The 26441-nt window shown below is 38.9% G+C and overlaps 2 protein-coding genes across 9 annotated transcripts; both read left to right on the top strand.

Moving 5' to 3' along the window:
* The first annotated feature begins 901 nt into the window (after window positions 1-901).
* LOC120767721 lies at window positions 902-23242 on the top strand. Of its 8 annotated transcripts, none has more exons than XM_040093920.1 (8): window positions 902-1019; window positions 14963-15526; window positions 18524-18845; window positions 18951-19354; window positions 19440-19561; window positions 19631-19746; window positions 21539-21656; window positions 21721-22203. In XM_040093920.1, the coding sequence occupies exons 2-8, from the start codon at window positions 15226-15228 to the stop codon at window positions 22201-22203; spliced, it is 1866 nt and encodes a 621-aa protein (XP_039949854.1). In that variant the 5' UTR covers window positions 902-1019; window positions 14963-15225. The 8 variants fall into 8 exon arrangements, with proteins under 8 accessions (XP_039949854.1, XP_039949853.1, XP_039949855.1 ...); XM_040093919.1 differs by having other exon boundaries at window positions 902-1015; XM_040093921.1 differs by lacking the exon at window positions 902-1019 and adding an exon at window positions 11165-11444.
* A 1862-nt stretch (window positions 23243-25104) lies between these two features.
* LOC120768291 (PITH domain-containing protein GA19395) lies at window positions 25105-26441 on the top strand. Its single transcript, XM_040094918.1, has 5 exons — window positions 25105-25381; window positions 25445-25566; window positions 25631-25735; window positions 26043-26128; window positions 26197-26441. The coding sequence occupies exons 1-5, from the start codon at window positions 25181-25183 to the stop codon at window positions 26319-26321; spliced, it is 639 nt and encodes a 212-aa protein (XP_039950852.1). The 5' UTR covers window positions 25105-25180; the 3' UTR covers window positions 26322-26441.

The following is a 26441-nucleotide window of genomic DNA, read 5'->3' on the forward strand; positions in this document are numbered from 1 at the left end:
GATAAACAGATTTAGTTCCGAAAATGGAAAGTTATTGGTATGATATGATATAGTTTCACTTAAACCAAATATGATAAACCTATGAATATCCATTCGTCCCTTTAACTTTAAGCTTTAGATAAGTCCGTATAAGATACTATATGTATATAAGAGAGACCGCAAAATATCAAACGCCGTGCCGTATACGCAACTAAAATTCATTAGTGCCGCCAACTTGTGTGAAAGCGTAACATAAAAGCTTGGAAAGCTTTCCGAATACTCAGTAGCAGTAGCATAGACACCCACCACTCAACAACAGCAAAACACTAAAGTTACGAGTAATCACTGCGAGTAAACGTGGAAAGTAAAGCTTTGAAGAAGCTTATTAAAAGCAACATTAGTTTGAACATTAAGCATATAGCAAGAATAATAGAAATAATATGTGCAGTACCAAAATGTCGTCCCATTACCTTTTTGGAGTGCCTCTGGCAATAGACCAGGAATATTTACTTTTATGACAGTGCGATTTCTTAGCATTTTATTCGTTAATATATAATAAAAACGGTAATATTAGAAATCCTGAAGGGTAAAACTCAGAAAAGAAACAACATTGCTCACTTCGGAGACGGATTGATTTGTAGGCTCCCGAAGTGGCAGCAACCCCTACGTGCGACAACAAACACAGTGCGATAGCAATAATAACATTTGTAGCCAACACAGACAGCCGCTCTTTTGTGCCATTGTTACTACGAATGAAGACGGCTACAAAAACAAAACAACAACAACAATGATCACAACAATAACAGCAACATTACAGACATTTTGCAGAGCGCTTACTATCTTATCGCTTGGCGGAGGGAAGGGTCAGCCAGCCAGCTAAATTCGTGCAGGGACCGAACAGCGTTGAGTTGATAGCTTCAATTCGTTGTAAATTTTCCGGCATAACAGACGCGACTTTCCGCACAACGCGTACGAAATTTTTGCAATCGCTTGCAAACAAACGCTGAAAAAGCAAATAAAACGCTCCTTATTAGCTGTGCGTATGTGTTTTGTTGTTAATATTTTCCACTCTTGCGGTTTTGCAATTAATTGTGCTATGTTTGCGTAATGTGGCAGCTATGTTGGTGGCAAGTGGTGCTGCGTAGCACCGAAAAAGCGCACACACATTACAAGTGTATCGATCGGGCAGTGAAAATTGTTTGGTTTCGAAAAGGAATTTGTGCTAATTAGTGTAACATACCGTTAGATTGAAGCCAACCACAATCGCTTCCAACTGAAAACGCGTTACTTAATTGCGGAAAATTTGATATTCGATACACATATACATACATATACATGCATATATGTATATGTATATTTTTTACGCTTTGAGTTGCACAAACAGATACATTTTCCAAAGCTACTAGCGCTACATATATTCACTATATTCAGTAGTGCTCGTGCATTTACAGTTACTCACTCATATGGCGCCGAGATACGCTCGTCGTGGCGCTGCGATTGATTGTGGTGGCAAGTAGCTCGCAATAAAAACTGGCCACTGCTGGCCACCTGTGCGCCCAGCTGCCCACTGCAATCGCACCGGATACACATTTCAGCTGCCATTCACTCGGCCAGTGCTTCCACTCACCGCACCCGCACATCCGCACATCCACCCGCATACACACGTGCATTTGTATGTACGAGTAGTCATGAATGTGCCACGAAAAATCGTAGTAAAATTACTTGAGATATGCTGTGCAAAAAAGCCTCGGACGAACGCAGCCGAAGCAGCTGCGTATTTATGTAAACACGAATTTGTTCGAGTAATTTAATGTGCCGGCTTTTTTACGAGCTCGAGCCAGTGGAATAGTTGGAATTGTAGTGAAAATGTTACAAAGCAAATCAATTGATTACAATGATGAAGACCACTTTCAAAATATATATATGGACTATACAACTAAAATCGATTTTAAAATTATATACATGCATACATACATATAATTTGCTAATTAAAGCTTATATAAACATTAACTGCTCGATTTGACGTATGGTCGCTGGTTATATAACTGATCATAGTTATCATTTTATCATGTATAATATATTAATTTCACATGTAAAACTAAATAAAACTTCGATCTTTATCAAAGCAATAATTAGGCTATTTGGCGCCTTGGTGTAATGATCAGAGCTGCGTTCCCAAATGAGACATGGTTTTTTTATTATGAATACTTATATAGTGAAATTCCTGTAATCGGACACCTCCCATAAGCGGACAAATTTCATGAACACAACTTTTTATACTCATGCAACCAATTGCTACAGAGTATTATAGCTTTGTTCACCTAACGGTTGTACGTATCAACTAAAACTAAACAAGATAGATTAAAGGGTTATGTATATATAATTGATCAGGATGACGAGAAAAGTTAAAATCCGGTTGACTGTCCGTCCGTCTGTCCGTCCGTTCAAGATGTAACTTGAGTAGAAATTTAGATATCTTGATAATACTTTGTATGTGAGTTCCTTAGTACAAAGAAAATCTCACTGCCACGCCCACAAATCGCCATTAGCCGAAAACATATAAAGTGCCAAAACTAAGTACTAAATTAAGATAACGGGTTTTTCAATAATAGTGCTACAAAAGTTTTTATAAATAAAACAAGAAAGGAAGGGTTAAGTTCGGGTGTCACCGAACATTTTATACTCTCGCATAATAAAGTGATAATCGAGATTTCATTATCCGTCATTTACATTTTTTTTATTTTGCTGTAAAATTAATTAGATTAGTAGTTCCTGAGATATGGGTTTTTGGTCCATAAGTGGGCGACGCCACGCCCATTTTCAATTTTAAAAAAAAGCCTGGGTGCAGCGTCCTTCTGCCATTTCTTCCAAAAAATTTAGTGTTTCTGACGTTTTTTGTTAGTCGGTTAACGCACTTTTAGTGATTTTCAACATAACCTTTGTATGGGAGGTGGGCGTGGTTATTATCCGATTTCTTCCATTTTTAAACTGTATATGGAAATGCCTGAAGAACACGACTCTATAGAGTTTGGTTGACGTAGCTATAGTAGTTTCCGAGATATGTACAAAAAACTTAGTAAGGGGCTTTTCCAAAAAAATTTCGTCCAAATATGCCCCTCCCTAATGCGATCCTTTGTGCCAAATTTCACTTAAATATCTTTATTTATGGCTTAGTTATGACACTTTATACGTTTTCGGTTTTCGCCATTTTGTGGGCGTGGCAGTTGGCCGATTTTGCCCATCTTCGAACTTAACCTTCTTATGGAGCCAAGAAATACGTGTACCAAGTTTCATCATGATATCTCAATTTTTACTCAAGTTACAGCTTGCACGGACGGACGGACGGACAGACATCCGGATTTCAACTCTAGTCGTCACCTTGATCTCTTTGGTATATATTACCCTATATCTGACTCTTTTAGTTTTAGGACTTACAAACAACCGTTATGTGAACAAAACTATAATACTCTCCCTAGCAACTTTGTTGCGAGAGTATAACAAAAACGTTTTTGGTTTGGGATATCAATGAAATTCTTCATTCCTGTGAAAATACATTCGATGCCATTATGTATTGAACTCGACGGGCACGCTAGCAGAAGTACAGACGCTGAATCCAATTTTCGACACAAGCATACATTAAAGCATAAATCGGCCGATACTGCTGCAATTTCACGTTCGATATTAGTACGAAGTTTATCAATCGTCGCTGGTTTGTTGGCATAGACCATAGAAAATAGTCTAACGGCGTCAATTCGCATAACCGAGGCGGTCAATTGACTTGACCATTTCGTGAGATGACACGTTCACCAAACTTTGTTTTCAATAAATCGATTGTGACATTCGCTGTGTGGCTTGTGCCGCCCTCCTGCTCCAACCACATATTATCCAAGTCCATATCATCCAATTAGAGTCAATATTATTATAATTGAGCGGTAGCGATTCCCATTCACAGTAACGTGCCGGTTTTGATCATCACGGAAGAAGTACGACCCAATGACGCCGCCGTCCTATAAACCGCACCAAACCGTAAATTTTTCGGAATGCAATGGTGACATATAGAGTACGAACGAATATACTTTCACAGGAATAAAGAATTTCATTGATATTCTTCTTAATTGGCGTAGACACCGCTTACGCGATTAAAGCCGAGTTAACAACAGCGCGCCAGTCGTTTCTTCTTTTCGCTACTTGGCGCCAATTGGATATTCCAAGCGAAGCCAGGTCCTTCTCCACTTGGTCCTTCCAACGGAGTGGAGGTCTTCCTCTTCCTTTGCTTCCCCCGGCGGGTACTGCGTCGAATACTTTCAGAGCTGGAGTGTTTTCGTCCATCCGGACAACATGACCTAGCCAGCGTAGCCGCTGTCTTTTATTCGCTGAACCATGTCGATGTCGTCGTATGTCTCGTACAGCTCATCGTTCCATCGAATGCGGTATTCGCCGTGGCCAATGCGCAAAGCACCATAAATCTATCGCAGAACTTTTCTCTCGAAAACTCGCAACGTCGACTCATCCGTTGTTGACATCGTCCAAGACTTTGCACCATATAGCAGGACGGGAATTATGAGTGACTTATAGAGCTTAGTTTTTGTTTGCCGAGAGAGGACTTTGCTTCTCAATTGCCTACTCAGTCCGAAGTAGCTAGGCTGACATTGTTGGTGGTGTTTACGCTGGTTCCAAGATAGACGAAATTGTCTACAACTTCAAAGTTATGACTGTCAACAGTGACGTGAGTGCCAAGTCTCACTGTTTGTTTGATGACAGGAGACATTTCGTCTTGCCCTCGTTCACTGCCAGACCCATTTGTTTTGCTTCCTTGTCCAGTCTGGAAAAAGCAGAACTAACGGCGCGGGTGTTAAGGCCGATGATATCAATATCATCGGCATACGCCAGCAGCTGTACACTCTTATAGAAGATGGTACCTTCTCTATTTAGTTCTGCGGCTCGAACTATTTTCTCCAGAAGCAGGTTGAAAAAAGTCGCACGATAGGGAAAACCTCTAACAAGTTTAATATTCATTCGAATTTTGCTGAGTACAAATCTTATAAGAACTTCTACCGAAGGGCGATAAATCAAAAACCAAATATCCCATAGACATTCAATTTTACAAGAGAAATAGTATGAGAAAGCCTTATGTGTAGTAGTGTGGAAATTGGACTATGGGCGTGGCACCGCCTACTTTTTAGTGAAATCCCGTATCTCGAGAACCGACCAACCGATTTCGACAACACACAGTACGCGGCATTCTTTTTACATTCGTATGTCACATTGTGAAAATGGACGAAATCTGATAACAGCCACGCCTACTTTCCTTATAGCTCAATTTTAAACCCCACTTGACTCGTTCAGTGTCCAATATATAAATCAAGAAGAAATTATTATAACAGGATAAAACTTTGCACGATTAATGTCTTTAGTGTGTGCAATCTTATGAGCAAAAATTGTTTCAAGCCCCTAAGTACGAATATTTAGACCCTGGAACCTATAGTTGACTTTTGATCGAAAATGTCGGTCAAAGTGTGATTTATATAACTGAATTAAGGAATAATCCACCTCTTATTATGATATGTCTGTGTGTCAAAAACGGGTTGAATCGGACCAATACTTCCCTTAGCTCCCATATACTTAATGTAAAGATTTTCGAACTTCCGGTGGGACTACGTACCGCATATATCAGCCAATATGTGAGTTATCTCAATGAAAATAAGAGAGCGTGTTTTACTCATAACAGTGTATCTTTGTGTCTAAAATACAAGTTGATAAATTTTAGCGAAAACTTGGCCTAGCCCTCATTTAACTATATATCAGGATTTTCGAACATCCGGCTGACTTTACTCTATATGATTGGTTTTACACCTTAAAGTTTTTCAATGGTTTTGATTCTTGCAATTTGCGGGAGCATAAAATGTTCGGTTGTACCCGAACTTAGCACTTCCTTACTTGTTCATTAATATTTTCATACACAATAAATTCTTATAACCGCGCATAAAAACGGTCCAATGACCGGACATGGACACTATTCTGGTAGTATTTCGTACAAATTATGCCTGATAAACGGACATAAAATATATGACCTTGTGAAAATTCACTTCTGTCCCAGTATCAGCAGAATGTGCTCAAGTCGGAGCTCCGCTGATTACTATGAACTGAATGGATGAACCCCACAAGAGGTTGGCGAGCTCTAGTCTGCAACTAACACTCATACTCGGAAAGATGTTCCGTTCCGAGGTAAATTGGAAGAGATGTAGTGAGCTCTTCGCCATCAAGAGGTTAGCGTTTCCTCAATTTTAGGGATTTTAACTAACCGTTGTGCATCCAGATGAAACAGCAGAAATAGAAACAAAATACCTAAGCAGATTCGTATTGAGTTTAAAGCGCTTTGTCGATTCCTCCATCATTACTGAGCCTTTGTATACACAATTTTTCAAAATCGGACTAGGATCATACTAATATACGGAATATGGCCGCAAATGTACAATCCTAGCCACCACTTTGTTTCAAATCTTAGTACAACAGTTTTCGTAAAAATTTGATTACATAGCTAATGAAGTTTCTTATAAACCATACAAATATTTGTCCGATATTCGCTGTGTGAATAATAAGATTTTGTTAGAAAATGATTTGGCTCCCGAATGGGCGGAACGTTTTCACAATAGTAGGCAAAACCTTCTGTACTATATCAAACACTATCACCGTCATTATTTGTAGTTTGTGTAATTTTGTAAGCTTGAAGGGAACTAGAGATATGTTGCCAGGCGCAAGACTTGTAGAAATTTTCTTAATCTCCTGTATAGTGTAAGTAACGGGTGATCCAATAAAAGTACTTTTTTCGAAAGCTTTTTTTTTTGACAGGTCACGCCTGAGTCGAGTCGAGCTGTCATGTTACTTTTGTTTAGCATTGTTTGGCATTTTATCATGAAAAGACTTACACCTGAACAACATTTACATACAAAACGTTCAACATTTTTACGAAAATTCACGTTCTGTAAAGAATGTGTTTCGCGCGCTTTGCTCAACTTATGGTCAACATAATCAACCCACTGAACATGCATTCTCAACACCATCACTCATCTTGAGACCCAGCGTTGGTAATTGGATAATATTTTACCGAATAGACCACATCCAGCACGCAGTGAAGAAAATATAGCAGCCGTAACTGAGAATATACACGAAGACCTCGAAGAGTCGATTCGTCCCATTCGCAGCAACTCGAACTGAGGTTGGAACGACTTGTCGCATTTTACGGCGAGATCTTAAGTTGAAAATGTGCAAAATAAAACTTGTGCAAGTGTCAGCCGCTCGGAAAGTTGGAAGGTTCCAAGAAGGCCCGACGTTTTCAAAACAAGCAAAATTGTCATTTGGGACGAAGAGAAACTATAGGAATTTTAAAATCAGCAATCATCAATCCATATTTCTTCAAAAATGAGGCCAGTGAGAACGTAACCGTCTATGATTTTGAAGCTCGTGGTCTCGGCGACAGTTGGCTTCAACAGACGGCGCCACGCCAATTACCAGTCGAATGCTCGAGTCAAAGTCTTGAAAAATTAGACTCAACGGATGGACCATCTGAGACGTAGCCGCGACCAACATTTGACAGAAAAAATCTTCAAAATAAACATTCCCCATTAAATTTAAAATTTCGGTGTTTTTTCTTTAAAAAAGTAGGTAACGTCGACATGGATCACCCTTAATATGCACTTAGTATAATGAAGTTTACCTGTAAATCATCAACTGATAGTACCGAAACTATTATCCAAGTTGGATGTTTTAAATCATGACTGTTGTCAGTTACAACGATGAGTTTGAAAGAAAAAAACAATTATCCGCCACTTAACAATTCATACATGTTCTTTCATTACAAAGTTTTTTTAGTGACTGACATTTACATAACAGTAGTTTGTAACACCTGAAAGACATTAAATTTGGCACCCAAGATGATACGGAAGGTTTTAGGGCGTATCCAACCATTGGATGAAGTACTATATCTCAGGAAGTACTTAAGCATTTTCAACTATATTTTGTACATAATATATGACTTAACAGTGCCATATGACATAACGGTCCCAGTTACGTTATGAAAATGGGCGAAACTGATCTACAACCACCAACCACGCCTACTTCCCATATAGCAACTTTTTAATTCCATAGTATTATTTCACCTTACAGTATATAAATCAAGAACACATGACGTTATCGAAATAAAACTTTGCGCAAAAAGGGTATTTAAGGCATACAATTTCAGGCTAGAAAATAGTCAAAATCGAACAATAAATTTTTTGGTCGCCATATATCGAATGCGTCGATCACAGTGTCTATGACTATCGCTCAATCTGTGAGGAAACCAAATGAAGATCAGAGAGCATCTTTTTTCTAAAAATTATATATTGTTATGCGAAGAATCGATAACATTGGTTTATTACTCTCCCTAGATCCCATTATATATTTTATACATTTAACAGAAAGATTTTCGAACTTCTGGTTCACTTGATACCGTATATACTGGACAATATGTGAGATGCGTAGGTTGCATTTTTGGTTCGGTATTTGGCAACACTAGTGTTGCATTCTGGGAACTCACAATCTCACCGTAAAGTTTTACATTTTTGGTGGTATGCTTACTCAGAACGTGACAAACGAGCGTTATTTGTAGTGTTTACAGTAACTTAAAATATTCTGCTCGGCCAATAAATGGATTTAAATCTCGAACATTTTCGCGCTAATAATTTTAGCAAATTTCGATTTGGATTAACTCACAAGAGTACGTAGTTGCACTCAATTCAATTTTTGACGATAAAACTTTATCAAGGACTAATGTTTATCGATGGTATAGTGAATCAATTCAATCGAGACTGCAGGTCAATCCAAGAGGGATTTTGTTATGGTTTTCCAAAATTAGTTGTTGTTCCTATTGATGCTGTGCGCAAATTAATATTGCAGGATGACCTAGCAGCAACGACAGGCATGCTGGTCCCAGCATACAAAAAACCAACCGTCGAAGACGGATCACTCTTTTTTCCACGATAATGAAGTAATCCATCATATGGTCAGATTTTTATTCCCGGATGTTAAAGATAAACAAAGAGGTCAACGTTTTTCGACACCTGAAGAGGCGGTTGATGCGTTCAAAACTCATGTTTTGGAAACCCCTCAATCTGTGCGGCAAAAGTGCTTCGAAAATTGGTTCAAACGTATGCAAATGGAGAATATTTTGATAAACAATAAAGTGATTTTCAATTATTAATACATGTTTTTGTTCTCAAATCCTGTACGTATCTTAAAGTAATTAAGAAAAGAGTGGGTCCTTGTGCCTAAAATGGATAAAATCAGATCAACACTTACCCTAGCCGCCATGTACCTTATATACCAATTCAAAACTTCCGGTTGAATTTATAGCCTAAAAATCGGTCAGTAAAAAAGATGTCTTAGCAAAATTAATATATGTACTTGTAGTTATCACGCGATTCTACGACCCGCTTTTTAAAAGAAGCATATGCATTTTTAAGTATTTAATAGCTTCTATCCAAAGCTAGCCCTTCATTATTATATTTTGTCTATTTTTTATTCACCACGCAGTAAAATATGCACTAATGCACACATAAGTATGTAAATATTTTGAAAGTTCCATAAGCTCATTAATACGAGTATACAATATTATGCCTTATACGAAAATGAGATCATAGGACTATAAAAGTTTGTTTATTACCGCCACATTCATCATCATTATGATTCACTAAGCGTCTATTCCTCACACAATACTTTTAATATGCAACGAACTTTCCGCACATTTCGACCCTGCCAAGATGGATGAGCGGGCGATTAGGCAAAGAACACGGTGCATTTGTGGGCTACTCTAGATTGTGGACGCGACAAGGCAAGGGCGATTGTCTAGAATGAAACAGTGGCTTAAAGTGTGGTTCAACACAGTGAGCGGCCAACCGGGCTCCAGCGTACAACTTCACTAAAAATAGACGTCGAAAAGTGTGCGAACGTGAACTGCATTTGAAATAGCAGCGACGGCCAGCAGTGCGGTAGTAGTAGACTCACTACACACTTGTCACATAAGAACGGGAATGCAGACGCACTCTATTATTATACAACGCGTTGATAAACGGTGGAGTGATAACAATCTCTCCTTCAGTCAGTGTACACAGTTGATGTTGCAACGCAGTTGCGGTATTTTTATCCGCTATGCGATGATGCTGATTGCTACAAGCGAACACTAAAAAACCTGATATGCCATAATTGAAGATTGCCAACAATGAATCAGTAGAGGGGAATGGCGGACGGTGGACCGCTGAGCAACAGCGCCCACAGGCCAGCAAGCAAAGCAGTCAACACCGGCCGGACAGGCGACGTCAGTTACGCTGTTATTTTGTGTTGATAAATGATGAAAGTTTCTCGGGAACACACCGATAAGTACCTGTATTCGACGATTACAAAATTTCAGGTGAATAGCTTACTTTTGGCCGCACATGAAAGATCCAATATCGGTTGGCGATTCAATTCTTGCTTTGGAAAGAAAACGCGTGGTGAAATCAAAGAGCCTTTAGGTACTATATACGATGAGTCCACGTCTAATATAACCAATTTTAACGTGGTCTCACGTTAGTTTTTAATAAACCACGATTATCACGAAAGGTAACGTGAAAAAGTCTACGATCTCATATTACAAGCATGCCGATTAAAGGTAGACGAGTTATCTGACGTAGTAGGCATCTCAGTTTGGACAACAAACGTAACCGTAAGATCGCTTCGCCGTATAGACTTAGTCACCATAGTCGTATTCGGCTTCGAACTGCTGCACCATCTACCGTATTCTTTAGATCTGGAATGAGAATGTTCGTTTGGCTTTTGTGAGCCAAGTACTTGTGGGATCGGCCGCGTAGACAACTACACTGACAGACTGACAGGCAGACAGGCAGACAAAGCAGACGTGTTGCCAGTCACTGGCGAACTTGCATAGAACCGTGTCTTTTTTCGGTTACACAATTTCGCAAAGGCATAATCATGAATAATGAGCGCTGGCCAACGCTGCCACAACACCTTCATCGTCGCCGCCACCGCCACAGCCCCATAAGCAAAACTTGTACCCACAAGTATCTACATATGGGTATAATTTGGAGCGCACGGTAGCCGCCAGCCGTGAGCCGCAGCAACGGCAGCGCAACTAACGCGCGGCCAGTACAAATTGAGAATTTGCTGAGCGCGGACGACGAAAAAATCTGACACGGCGGACACAAAACGCAAACGAAAGCAGTGTTATTAAGTGAATTGAAGTGGAAGTGCAGGAAGAAGCAGAACTGAGGCGCAAGAAAAAGAAGCAGCGCAAATAGAATTCAATTGAACATTTAAATTGGATGTTGAATTGTGAAAGGCGAATTGAAATTAAAATTAAAATTGGGTGTAATTGGTGTAAAAAGGCGCACCACCTTCTGTCCGACCGACAGTTGAATGCTTACTGCACGTAGGTATGCCCAACGGCGGGTGCGGGCGAGTGTATCCGTTGGAGTAAAGAAGTGCATTGCAGCGGCAGGCAGGCAGGCTTTCGATTTGATTACTGCGACTGTAGGCAACGGACAGACCGTGATTTCAGTGGCAATTTACCGTTGCACATGCAACTTGCGGAAGTGAACGCGGTTTCCGAAAGCTTTAATTGTGCTTGAAGTGCACTTCGCAGTAAAATAAAACGGACTAATCCAAAATTCAAAAATCTTGTTGAAATCGAATCTTAATGTCTATCACGAAGAGTGCTCCGCGCTGCTAATGGCGATTTTATCAAAATATTTACGCAGTTAATTTCATTGTGGCATCATCTTCAATTTAAATCCATTTAATTTATCGCTGTTCCGCTATAATCACAAGCACGAACAACTAGTGCACAAATATATAAATATATATACAACTAAATAATACAGCACTTTGGTGCAGACTTTACTCATATAACAGCACAAACACCCACACAAATAATATGGTCCATAAGTAACTATATGCACATAACGCTCATACTAAACTACGCTCGAAAACTAACGGTATGTACATACATATGTGTGCCTCAAATACATGCAGCACACATCTAACAAATGGACGACATGACCTGCGCTGCGGCGCTGGCCCAACTGTCCCCGAACAGCCTTGTATGCGATCAAATTTAAGTGGCCACTCAACCATTCTGCTCAACGTGACGTCTGCCCGTGCAGCGGCCATCTCCGACCCCACTTTTTGTACTCTGTTGTCCGGCATTGTGATTATTTGTTTATCTCGTAAAGTGTTTTGCTCTTCTTCTATGTATTTACTATTCTCTTTCATTAATCCCGTTTGCATGCTATTTTATTTCTAGTTTATGTGATCAAGCTCGTTGCATGTACTTACATACATATATAGCTTTTATTGTTTGACGACTCAAGTTTTTTGTTGACGCGCTGCGTAGCCAAAACGTAGACGTTTCGTCAACATTGCCAAAAAAGGGCGCTTACTAAATTCTTGTTAGCCGAGTTTCCGCTGAGTTCTACTGTTCGAAAATTGCAGCCAATTTCAACCAGTACTTCTTACATTTAATCGAACTCTTAGGAAGAACTATGGGTACCTAGTCAAATAAGTGCATAGTTATAGAAATAATTGAAATAGTGGACGACTTAATCTCCTCACCTCTTGTTAGAGGAGCAGCTCGGGTTTTGAAACACAACATCGTGATAGGACCTGAAAACTATTTTGAGATAATGTGAATAGAGAACAAGCAAAAATGTTTCTACTTTAATTGAAAAGGAAATTAAGTAGCATGGTAAGGAAACATGAGATCGTGCCTTCAGAAACAGAAACAGAATGCCGAGCATGGCTGAGGATAATAAAAAGAAATTTTTATTTTTATTGCGAATGCGCAGTCTTCACCCCGTTGAGAGAGGATATAATCCAGTGTTCAAATTAAAAAGAAATTGGACAGCTGTAGTGAGTTTGTGAATTTTATCAAGTTCATCGATTTTTTAGTGGTCCTCAATTGTGGAAGTCAATTTAACTGTAAAAATAAAATGGATGTAAAATTAAAAATCAAATTCCCTTATAATATTTTCATACTTGAAACTTGATATCTAGTTTTGATACTTTATCCAGTTCCTTCCTCGTGTTCCAGCGTCTCTCTGATGCCTACTTCCCTTCACTTTCTTGATGTGTCATCGTTTATAATGCCAGTAAGTTGTGAACTTTTACTAGACGAACACCCGACTCTGCATGCTCCTAAGCCATTCCACCTCAGCTTAGTCCCCCTTTCAGCCTTTTCGGTAGAAAAGCAGATGTCAGTTTTGGCAATATTATAAGCTACTTCCTGACCCCAAAAACTTATGCCAAGAAAATACTGTAGTTCTTCGGCTTCGCGCAATAGAACCCAGCGCCCACACTGTCACCTATTATTGATGTTTTAAAGTTCCGCTGGTTCGTCATCCTCCTTCCTTTAGTGTGATTTGAAATATTCTCATATTCTCTCCCTGATAAAGCATGAGGGTATGTGGTCTATTTCATCCGCAGACTGCCTGTTTATCGAGCTATGAAGAGCTTATGAAAAAGCATAAGTCTTATGAAAAATGCTCCCAAACTGTATTCGCTCCAATGGTTTCCGGTTTTATTTTTGCAAAGCTACGTACATAAATCCTGATTGGCTTGATTATCGCTGTGTAACATCAATTCATCATCATCTTAGAACAGTTTTAAAGAGAACAGTTTTAAAGAGCTCCACTAGTCTTTTTTACCCTCTCTTCCACATTCAGTTTACTGTCCAAAATTATTCCAGAATACTTAGTAAGATTCCTAATAGTTGGCTCTACCCCTTCGACCAATCCTATTTACCTTGTTTGACTTTTAGAGCGCCTTTAATCACGCTACTCGTCTAGGAACTTAAAGCTATATTGTCTGTATACGCTCTCAATTTGGGTGCTCTTCCTTCAAATACTCCCTGATGCTCATTTCCTACAAGTGAACACAGAAGAGTCGACAGTACAACTGAGGAATTCCGATTTACGCTAATCTGAGCAATCTGGCTTCGTTTTATTAGTAGAGTACATCTCCATGTTATAATGGCGGACTCTATCTCGGCAAGCTACAAACTATTATTGAAAACTATGCTTTAGCTAACAGCGCTTTTACTACTTTGGAGCCAAAAACTCTAATATGATTAATTTTTGTTAACCACTTGTCTACCAACCCCAAGAGATCTTTCATGATATTCGCGCCATAACTTCTTACGACCTGTACTGTTGAGCAGCTCGCTATTTACGCGCTCAAATATTACATTTTTGTCTATTATTATAATTGTCATATATATACATATGTATGTACGTGATTGACATAACAAAGCTTTTCAAATACCAGTCGCGTGCGTCGGCGACAAGTCTTACACAACACATGAATGCTGCGCAGAAAGACTTATGAACCAAGTAGTACATATGTACATATTAATTCAATAGCACACTCTGGAGACAAACGTTATTGGTAACGAGTGAGTCGTACTTCTATTGCAAGTGCTCGCCGATCGACACACAAAAAGCCGCAAAAGCCGAAACGACAACTCCGTTAATGACGGCAACTTGGTCTAAAGTGGGAAAGCGCACTAAGCACACTGTGTGGCGAGTGCGCAATTTGGGAAAAGTTTGCTGGACAAAAGCGAAAGACGGCTGGCTAAACCGGTTGGCGGCTGGCAAAAACTCCGGAAAATTTTCAGTAGCTATTTTGTGCTGATTTTATTGTTGTTTTGTGTTGTTGCGTCGTGTGCCACTATACAAAATATTTTCTTGAAGTGATCACAATAGTCGGCGATTTGCAAGTCGCTCGCTACAAAACGTTTTCGGCTTCCCAACCGCGTGCCAGCACAAACGCCTGCCTGCGTGGCATACTAATACCCAATACCACTTGATGGTTTGACTTAAGTATTCTAGCGTCAACCGACAAATATATGCAGACAATAAAATCAGCTAAAACGTTTGTCATTGTTTTGTCTTCACAGCAAATATAGCGATGTAAGGCGACACAAGCGCGCGCCCATTCTTCAGATCACCAATTGCAACGCCTGCGCAATAATGAACAAAATAGTAGTGCCATAACAAAAAAATAACCGCAAAAGCCAACAACAACTACAAGTGTTTCCATTAACAATTTCGCTTGTCAAAAACGGTGAATTAAAATTAACAAAACAAAATAAAAGATATAAATTCTCAATACGCACAAATCGGTTGAGGAAATAATACCAACGCGAGTGAGTTATAGAAAATGAGCAATCAAATTAACGGGCGCCCGTCGGCGACGAGCGTCGCTGTTATGGCGCTGATCTGTGCAGCAGCGATTGGCGGCGTGACTGCCGATGGTGCCGACATCGGCGCTGCCGCACAATTGGATCCAGCATTGAAGAATATCAAATATATCGAGAACAAAGTTATACCAGATGTCAAGTCATTAGCCAATGAGCGTCCAAGAGCCGAGGGCGTCGACGCGGAAAAATGGCAGCAGGTGCAGCGTTTCATGGAGGACGGCATGCCCGTACTGGAGCTCTATGGTTACAAACCGAAAAGAGGTGAGCATATAGTAAATGTTTTCCTAACATCTAGATGTTCGACAAATACTGTCTATGGTTAGATTACACGTGCCGTAGTCTTATTCGCCTAACATATTCGCTTCCTATGACTTTTTTCTTTCAAAAATAAAGAGAACCTTACAGGTACGTCGATTTATAAGATAGATCGATAGGTTTCAAAGTACAGGCGCGGAAAGTTAAACATTATTTCCATCAAAAGAAATGCTTAGCGAAAAAAAAATTTGAGTTGCAAGTATAAAATTGTATAGCTCCCCAAGCCAAAACTCTACTCTGGATCTGCAAAGCACATCTCCATTTTCATATTTTTGTCTAGAGCTTTCTATTATAGACACGAATTCTTATATTAGTTTTATTTGAAAGGGTCAGGAAATTAAATTACGATTACTATTAATGATTGATGGTTTATTTATTTGTGCATTATCTTAATATTTTGGTCCGAAAATATACTCATACAAACGTCAAACATTTCTATAATAAACTCCCTATTTAAAGTTCTATTAAGTTTTTGGGCTCGTCTCTCACATAAAGAGTTAAGAATTTCTTTCGTAATAATGTCAAAAATTAAAAAATGTGGCAATAAAGGTCAGGAAGTGAAAATTATTGTCACAAAGTTTACTTCACTTGACGAACTCTTTTTAAGTTATACGAGTACTAGGGACGTTTCTGTGGAACAGGGCTTTCTACCATGAGCAAAAAATAGTAAGGTTTTGTTCATAATTAGAAAGTTCTTAATTTATTCTTCAAAATCTACAAGTATTTCATCCCCCTCAAAGTCATCCACCTTTGCCCCAACGTTTGTGCCAACGTTTTTTCCAATCCTGGAAACAGGTGTTAAAGTCAATTTCCGGACTACCCTTCCATGCACGTAGCAATTCACATTTAATGTCTTCAATAGATTTAAAACGGTTTTTCGGGAGCGGTCGTTTGAGTTTGCTGAATAACCAGAAGTAACACAAAGCTAAATCAGGCGAATTTTGCGAAAAACTCACGAATACTCAACATAGTATGCGACGGCGTATTACCGTGGTGCAAAAACCAAGAGCTGTCGTCCCATAATTCAGGCCTTACGAATAGCTTCGCGCAAACGACGCAAAATAGGAATTCGGAGTGCACCACACCTCGATAATAGAAGAAAACTACCAAAATAATCGACCTGCTTTGACGTGGTTTTCGGCTTCGGCTCACATTTGTGACGATTGATCGTCTGTTCGAAATCGTAAGCAAGTACATCCAAGACTCATCGCCACTAATAACATGTTTCCTGACACCCTGGTAGTAGGAAAGCATTGTTTCACAGTCGTTTGGAACCAATCGTGTTTACACTTTTCTTAGTCCGAAACCTTTCAAAATGATCCTTCACTGATTCTTCCCATATTTCAATGATGCCAGTAAGGTCTTTAACTGCTCGATTCACAAGTTCTAATTCTTTTATTTTATTGACGTGTTGAGCATCATTTGATGTAGATGGTTGTCCTGGACGTGGTTCGTCGTCAACACGTTCTCGACCTTCTTTGAATAATTTGTACCAATCAGAAACACTTGCTCGCGATAAACAATTATCACCGAAGGCCCTTTTCCAACAGTCTGAATGTTTCGGTATCAGAAATTTGATTCCGCACGCAAAATTTAATGGAACTTCTATTATAAATAATTTCTGTCATCAACACAGAAATACAAGCATATATTAAACACTAATGATTATTTTAATGTGACATTTCGCGCAGATGTCACTGACAGTCATACCAACACAGAAAAAAATATTTCATCGAATAGGCTTTGAACTAAAATGTCTTACTATATTTTGCCCACGCCTGTTTATGACTAAACTATAACTGATGTATGATTCAACACACTCGGTTCGTCGAAACGTATTGGTGGATTCATTGGCGACTAACTACAAACATAAATTACTCCAAAACTAGTTAGCAGTCAATAAGAAATCGAATCGAATCTTTGCGCAAAATCATCGCTTTTGATAATTTCGACAAACTTGGTTTCTAACGCAAGCTTGTGGGCTTGTTTCAATAGAGCCAATAAAAGGAAATCTGATGATGTGAAATCACACGATCTATGGACCCAAAACTGATCCCCAAAACAAGAGAGTTTTGTTGAAACCAAATATTGGCCACATCAATGTCATCTAATTTCGGCAAAAATAACTGGGTTATCATGCCGCGCTGTAAGGCACCTGTAGTAGTCACAACATGACCTGCCTCATTTTCAAAATTGTATGGTCCAATTATGCCTCCAGCCCAAAAGCCATACCATGACACGTGGCTGCATTTGTTTTTCGACAATCACATATGGGTTCTCAGGATCCCAAAATCAGCAATTTTGGCGATTAACAAAACCCATTATGGTGAAAATATGCCTCTTCACTAATGATTGTTTCGCTCGAAAAAGCAAGCCGCGAAGCTTTCGTTATTTTTGAAACATTGTTGAATAATGAAGACTCGTTGTTCTATCGTGTAACGCTCCATTTTTAATAACCCTAAGCTGTCTGCTGTCGACTTGTTTTGTTTTTGTAGGGTTGTCAAGACTTTACTACAAAAATGGCGGCAAATTTAAAGACTGCGTTAACTTCGGGGGACCCTGCATAAGTCAAGCGATGATTGCCATGGAGTAGTGTTTAGAGGGCATACATATATTCTTAGTAGAACTTTTGGTTGCATCCAGATTTTAAAAATTGGTTTTAGTGCACAAATATACCACTTAAAGCTTATAAGTTCCTCAATCCAAAACGGAAGGACATATTTGAATACATTCCTATGAATTAGTTTATCATCAAAAAAGTATACTAATTTTGTTGATACAAAAACATCTATTTTCTGTATCGTAACACTGAAACCTTATATGAATATCTTATTACCAAAGACCAGTTGGTCAATGTATGGCGTGGCAAGCGGCCAGTATAACCTAACCTATATGAATACCTATTTTTTTAAATTAATACTTAAAACAACATCTACTCAACAGACACTCAGTTCACCATGATTATACCCAAAATCGATGTACGTACCATCGAAAAGCCACGACTTAAAGAATTCATGCTGGAGCATTTAGTGCCTGGAAAAGTCTATGATAACTTTGCCGATGAAGATGTCTACGGCAATGGCAACGGTCATAAAATCCACTTATATAAAGTGGAAAAGTCACAAAATAGTTTGTGGTTACTAAATGGTTATCTCGTTTTGTACAAAATTCGCTTGAATGACAACTTAATGGCTATTGCAATCGATGGCTACCTTGGTGACCGGAAATCACCCTATTCCAAACGCAACATACAAGAATCGAATAGGTAAGTGCAAACTTGTTTACGAGTGCTTGAAAACGAAATACCAATTTCACTAAAATAAGTTCGCAAAACTTTTCTCACATACACACTTGAACTTTCAATTCGTAGTCGTTACAATGAACCGCAACGTTTGGAGATGCGCAACACCACCACAACGCACGCCAAAATCGAGCCCATACTAAAGGAGTCCAAGTCCAGCCCACTGATGTCCTTCCTCAACAGCATGAAAAGTGGCACCAAAGTTTTTCAGCATTTCCTGTCCAAAAGCAATCTCACACAGATAATGGACGACGGTTCCTACACGATACTCATACCGTCCGACAATGCTTTTCAACGTTGGCATCCCATCGACTGGGGCTTCTATCCGTTCAGTGTGCATGAGTTCACCGAGAGTGTGTTGCGTAACCACTTCCTGCCCACACAACATCCGTTGCGCATGGCCGAAGTGAAGAGCACCGACCAGATGGTGGTGCGAACTATGGGCGGCGAGAATGTGGTCTTCCGCGGACATCGTAAGTGCAATTACCCAGTTTGTGTTCTTTCATTTTTGGCTGGCATTAGTTTGCTGAAATGTAACACCTCTCGCTTCTCTTTCAGCTAGTCCAACTGTGAACAATGTATCTATTATGTCGGACTATGCACTGGTAAATGGCAATCAAGTGTTCCTAATCTCCGAGGTTTTGTTTGTGTCAGAAGCTGTGGTCTCCAAATTACATCAGGTAAGAAGAGCAGCAAAATCGTCAAATTGGTGTGTTCGTTTATTAATTTACATATATATATTCATGCAGATGCACAAGGACAAAGAGACACCACCACTTCTGGCCTTCCCATGGTTTGGCGCACAGTTTTTATCGCACTCATTTTTGGCATTGGAGCGCGACCCTAGATTTACTCAAATCACAAGGTAATCGCGCAGTTGTTCTTTAATGTTGAGCACAGTCGCAAACATTTAAACTGGAGATAGTATATATTTATAACTATGATACCTGCCCCCCAAAATTTACAATTATGAATGAACCTTTATCTACTTTCTTAACGCGAACTGTTGAGGATTATCAATAAAATATAGTCAGGGTTATAAAGGTTTTTTTAAAGGTTCAAAAATCAAATAATTTTGACTTAACGTTCGGTCGGAATCAGACGATCTGATGTATAATGTGGTGTACGGAAACTCACTGCTGCTGGACGCGTCCTTGTATCTTCTACAAAACCCTACCACAAAGATGCGGAGCAACTGCTTGATTTCCTGAAACACAGTTAGCAGGGTCTATTACCAAATAAACAATTCCTTGACTACTATAAAAATTCGTCTTAGTGAATTGGATTCAGGAGATTCTCAATCGCTTTGTTCTTAACCCAACAGACCAACTTCGATTTAATTAGTAACAAATTGCTTATATCGGATTTTTCATCCTTATTCCTGTGAAAGTACATTCGATGTCATTATGTATAGAACTCCATTTCTTCTGCATGGCCACTACGGGCACTCTTGCAGAATTCAAGACGCTGAACTCAATTTTCGACGGTTTCAAGCATAAATCGGCCGATACTGCTGCAATTTCACGTTCGATATTCGCACGAAGTTCATCAATCGTCGCTGGCTTGTTAGCATAGACCACAGAAAATAGTCTAACGGCCTCAAATCGCACGACCGAGGCGGCCAATTGACTTGACCCTTTCGTGACAGAACAAGTTCACCAAACTTGGTTTTCAATAAATCGATTGTGACATTCGCTGTGTGACTTGTGGCGCCGTCCTATTGGAACCACATATTGTCCAAGTCCGTGTCACCCAATTCGAGGCAAAAATAGTCGGTGATTATTGAGCGGTAGCGATTCCCATTCACAGTAACGTGCCGGTCTTGGTCATCACGGAAGAAGTACGGCCCAATAACTTCGCTGGCCCATAAACCGCACCAGACCGTAATATTTTCGGAATGCTATAGTACGTGTGGATTGCTGCCTGATCAATAGTGCATATTCTTGCCATTCAGCCAGAAATGAGCCTCATCGCTGAAGATGATTTTTCAATGAAAATCCGGTTCATTTTCAAGTTGTTGCTCAGCCCAACACACGAACATACGACGATTCTGGTCAAGCGGTTTCAATCCTTGCGTCAGTTTGATCTTGTAAGGATTAGGCCCGTATCTTTTCTCAAAATTTGCCACAATCCCGCCACAGAAATGCTTGAAGCTTGAGAACGACGTGTGAGAGACTGATTTGGGTCTTACTCAATTGATGCGCATTGCAGTCGCTAGTCGCTTTTCGACACTATGGGCACTCTTTGGCCCACTGGCACGTCACCGTTTTGTACTGCGCCTGTGCATACAAATTTTTGCACTAGACGCTCAATTGTTGACCTGACTGGACGATTATGACGACCATAAAGTGGACGTAGTGCTCTTAAAGTTAAGGCCACTGCCACGGAAATTCGGTAGTAAATTTTAATAATTTCGACTCGTTGTTGGATCGTAGTTTCCGACTATTTTCGTGCAAAAATCGACGCTTTTTTGTCGAACTACTTTTAATAAAATTATATTGAAGATAAAAAGTAGTAAAAGCATTTACCATATACATAAATACTAAACAATATTTAATACCCTTAGAAACTACCGTTAAGAGAACGAAAGTGTTATACCTGCTTATTTTTCGTGTGAGTTCGTAGTAATCGTTGACGCATTACTGCTTTCTTTACAGATACTTGAACAACGCCGAAATAGCGCCACATGTTTCTGGCGCCAATTACACCTTCTTCGTGCCCGAGGACAAAGCTTTTGAACGACTTGGTTTTGACAGACTATCTGACGATGTTATGGTAAGTATGAATCAATTATCATTTGTAACTCTTACCACAAATATTTCCCCATTAATCCGAATAGGCCTCTCCACGTGGCATCAAGATGTTACTCAATCACTTTGTACGCGGACGTCTGTACGATCGTGATCTACGTGATAACGAGGTGTTCGAAACTATTGGTGGTGGCCACATCAAGATCACCCGCAATCCAGGAAGCAATGCAACTAGCGTCAATAACGCCAAGATCACCGAAAGCGAAGTGTTCGTCTATAATTTAGGCACAATGTTCTATATCGACGACATACTTTACGCACATTTGCTACGTGAATACGTCTCGAAGCCGACGAAAACGAGATCTGACCCCAACGGCAGTGGTGGCGGTGGTGGACGTAAGTCCACAATGTTAAAAGCGAAGTGTTTTTACGAGATTATACTTCTTTCTATTTTCTTTTTTCCGGCAGAACGAAATGGCGACTACATTATTGGTGATCAGGATGATGAGTTCGATGACGAGATTATAACGCCGAAGGCACTACCCGTCCAGATTTTTGAACTTCCACAATAGATGCTAATTTGAATGAAATTCAAATTATTTACATTGGTTAAAACATATATAAAATAAGGAGTATCCCAATAATACGTAGTATTTGAGGTTATATTTTCGGGAATCAAATATGCGTACATACATATTACTTGTGCAAATGTGGCGCCAAGTAGGAGGAGGAGGAGGAGGAGGAGCAGGCCCCATCAACGCCACTGTGTATAGATTGATTTGTATTTTGTTAATTTTATGTTATCGCTCGAACCTTTTTTAATATAAGTTTGTAAATTTTCAATCGAAATCTTGTGAAGTGAAGTGGGTATTTAAATAAACATACTGGATGGAGAGAGATGCTAAAGCAAATTAACGAAGAGTGAAATTTAAAAGTATACCACAACAGACTATATTATAACAGATAATTCACGGTCCATAGATACATACATATTTATATGAGGAAAACTATTAGCAATTCGATAGCATGAACTGGAAATTTTTGAACTCATAAGCAAGCTAATCGTGTAAATCTAATAAGAAATAATCAATTAAAATCAAGTAAAAATTAGGAAATCTGCTAAAAATTCATTCAGTAGTGTGGAAACTTTCCTTGTGCTTCGCATTAGTGATTCAATGGATTTCTCTAATAGAAGGCCCTAGCATACACAAACACATGTTATATAACTATACGAGTAGTAGTAGTACTTGAGAGGGCATGAAGACGAAAGGCTAGATAACATTCTGCTAAAAACTTTAGGCAACACCATTAACATATCGTCATATACATAAAATTGATGCAAAATTAGAACAAAAATTGTGAAAGTAAAAATGGCAAATAAACAAAAATATTCCAAAACTCAATTACGTAATATCTCGAACCAAAAATGTGCTGGCAATGTCAAACGGCAAACTGAAAATGTGCGACCGAGAGTATCTCTAATTGTGACATGAATTTATAACTGTAGCAATATTAAGTAAACAATTTTATATTAACACGAAATTCGATAGTTTGTTAACAATAAAACAAAACATAATATAAATAATGAAACAATAAAGAAGATAAAACCAACGCTGATACTTGTTTATAGCATGAAACCAGAAAGGACTTATTTCCGTACTTAAAAGTCAACCCAAAAATGTACTAAACGTTGACATTTTTCGGTTTACGTCGGAGAAATACTTATATGTATGTACATATACACACCAGGATTCAAATATATAAGATCGTATTACTTGAGAGCGTGCTTCTTCTTTCGAAAATATGGTACATTTAGTCGATTAATTGAAATTTCATATGAAACTTTTGTTTGCATTCTAATGATGGTCCCCATCGTACCAGCTGTTCTTTTGCTCTTTTCGAAAACCAATAGCTTCGTTTGCAGCTGTACGTAAGGAGTTTGACAGGTTCACAGTTCCCTGGAGGAGTGCAAGTCAAGTAAAAGTTTGGCTGTCTGTTGTGATTGCAGCTTCTCAACGCCGAACCTTCCTTGTGTTTGTTGACGTGCTTTTTTTGCTGCACAGAGGCAGGTGCATATCTTCGCTGCAACAAGATAGTAATCCGAGTCAGTGCTAGGACTTCGGAGTCGACGCACGTCTAAAACACTGAAGACTTGCCTTTCGTCTATCACAACATGATCGATCCGGTTGGTGGCTTTTAGATCCGGGGACTAGACAACCATATTTCGAGCGCCGGCGAAGTCGATCAGCCTCAACCTACTAGGGATGTTTCGTCATGAAGACTGAATTCACCGGCCGTAGTGCCAAAGATACCTTCTCTCCCCACCCTGGCGTTAAAGTCGCCAATCACAATCGTAGCGTGGGCAGCTCTCATAAGAGCGCTCCAAGACATTTTTGATCACATTGTTTTTCTCTTCCGTCGGGGCGTGGACGCATATAAGCGATATGTTGAAAACTTCGCTTTAATACGAATTATTGCTAGACGTTCATCTACCGGGATAAATGAAAGTACTCGGCGACAGAGTCTCTCTCCCACCACGAATTCCACACCGAATTTGTACTCCTTTATATGGCCACTTAAGTAACTGCAACGCGGGCATCAACCAGCAGCATCTTCCCAATTAAGGGACCAAACATTCCAAGTACATGCTTTTAAATCGTAATCTTTAATACGTTTGCAGTGGTCTCTCATCCAAGGCTATTTTCTTCATTTGTTTTCTACGTGGCGGGTCCCCAATCCTGCGCACAACTCTGCGGAGGGGATGTTTCGCTTTCTCACTTTAGCTCGTTTTCAAACGGATGTCTCTTTGCTACCCAGAGCACCAAATAACCAAGACGGGAAGTCGTGAGCTGCTTAAGCCATATGTAAAAGAATCTTTTCTGACCACTCCAAGTGAATGGCGTTCAGAGAACTTTCCTCATTTGAATTTCTACACATGGCTACATCCTCCGTTGCTTCAAAATAAGTATTATTTTATTATAAAAAGAAAATTAAAATGTCGCCTCTCTAAAAGCTCTTTATTTGTACCTTAGTATTTATACTTACCAAAATTGATTACTTCATATTCAAAACTTTTATATAACTTTATGAATTAATTGATTGTTCCTCCATTGAAAATATATCACGAATTTAGAAATTTAAGTAATAGAAAAAAGTCGCCTGGTCAGCGGCGACCAGCCGGGCTAGTAGCATATTAAGGTACATAGACATACTTATGTACTTATGTAAGTATGTTACAAACGGTCTTCATGCCACACCTTATCGAATGGCTGAGTACATCAAGGAATATTTCTGCACATACTTCCTGTGCTCGAATGCCGTCCTAATTTCGTAATAATTATGTTTACTCTATAGTGCTTGTCCTGCACGAAACCCGAATTTACAAGTTTTTAAAGTACCCGTTTGAAGCACATCACTAAGGAGCAAGCTAAATCAGCTGTGATTGCTCTATTGTGAATGAATATTGCATTTAAGAAGCACTGTTTATTTATAAAGAAAGTGATTAGTAATTTTTAAAATAATTTAAGCTCATTAATAAAACAAGACACAATGCCGCACGGCCACTCACATAACCATGGACAGGATTGTGGTCATGAAGCCACTGATGTCGATCATGCCCTGGAAATGGGTATAGAGTATTCACTGTTCAAAAAAATTGATATGGACAATTTGGAGTGTCTGAACGAGGAACTCGAAGGAAGCGGAAAGAAAGTGTTCAAAGCTTATGAAAATCGATTGAATCATGCGGATGTAAGTCTTTAAATCCTATACATAGATGTAACTAAAATATCAAATCTCTTATATCAAACGCAGTTCGTGCAAAGTGATGCTGATGAAGAATTACTGTTCAACATACCATTTACCGGTAACATAAAGCTGAAAGGTATAATAATTGTGGGTGCTAATGACAATACACATCCGAACAAAGTAAGACTGTAAGTAAACGAAAATTGTAATGTTCAATTATCGAATAAGCACAACAAAAAAGTATATAATTAGTTTTAAGAACCGGCCTAAAATGACATTTGATGATGCACGAGCCAAGGCTGACCAAGAATTTGAACTGACAAGAGATCCCCGAGGAGAAATAGAATATTCACCAAAGTAAGTAGAGATTTCATATGTATATATTTATAACTAATTATAAAGTAAGCCCAATTAAATAAAAATTTTTATGAAACTATATTTGCCATTAAAAATGTAAAGGTGTCCGATTTTTAGTTATATTTGCTAAATAAAATCTACTTATAGAGATAACAGGGTTTTTTGGTGTACAAAAGTTTAATTGAGAAAATAAATTGTAATACATAAAACAAAAAATTGATGAGGAGCGTGGTTAATAATATTACAATACTCTTTATTTTTGGTTATTTACATTTTATTGATTGCTAATTTTTCCATCTATCCTCAGGGTGGTCACATTCTCTTCGGTGCATCATTTATCATTGCATTTTCCTTCCAATTTCGGCGATGATGCGACACGTATTTACTATATTGGTGAGGTTATGATAATAGATTGTAATTATAAAGAAAAAATTTTTACTTTTCACATTTCTTGTACAAAGGCCTACGTGGTGAGTTCAGCGAGTCACATTACCATGGCGTAACAATTTGCACCTATGAAGCACGTCCAAATGTAAGCGACCACAAAAATGAGGCCTTCGATGGAGTTAACCGCACAATACAGTGATAAAGTGCTTTAATTGATAATGGAAAAAAGTAAAACTAAATTCAATATCAATACAGTGATACAATGCTTAAATTGATATTGCAAAAATATAAAACTAAATTATTTAACACTTTTTTAATA

Source organism: Bactrocera tryoni, chromosome 2 (genome assembly GCF_016617805.1).
Source record: "Bactrocera tryoni isolate S06 chromosome 2, CSIRO_BtryS06_freeze2, whole genome shotgun sequence".
Classification (NCBI taxonomy): domain Eukaryota; kingdom Metazoa; phylum Arthropoda; class Insecta; order Diptera; family Tephritidae; genus Bactrocera; species Bactrocera tryoni.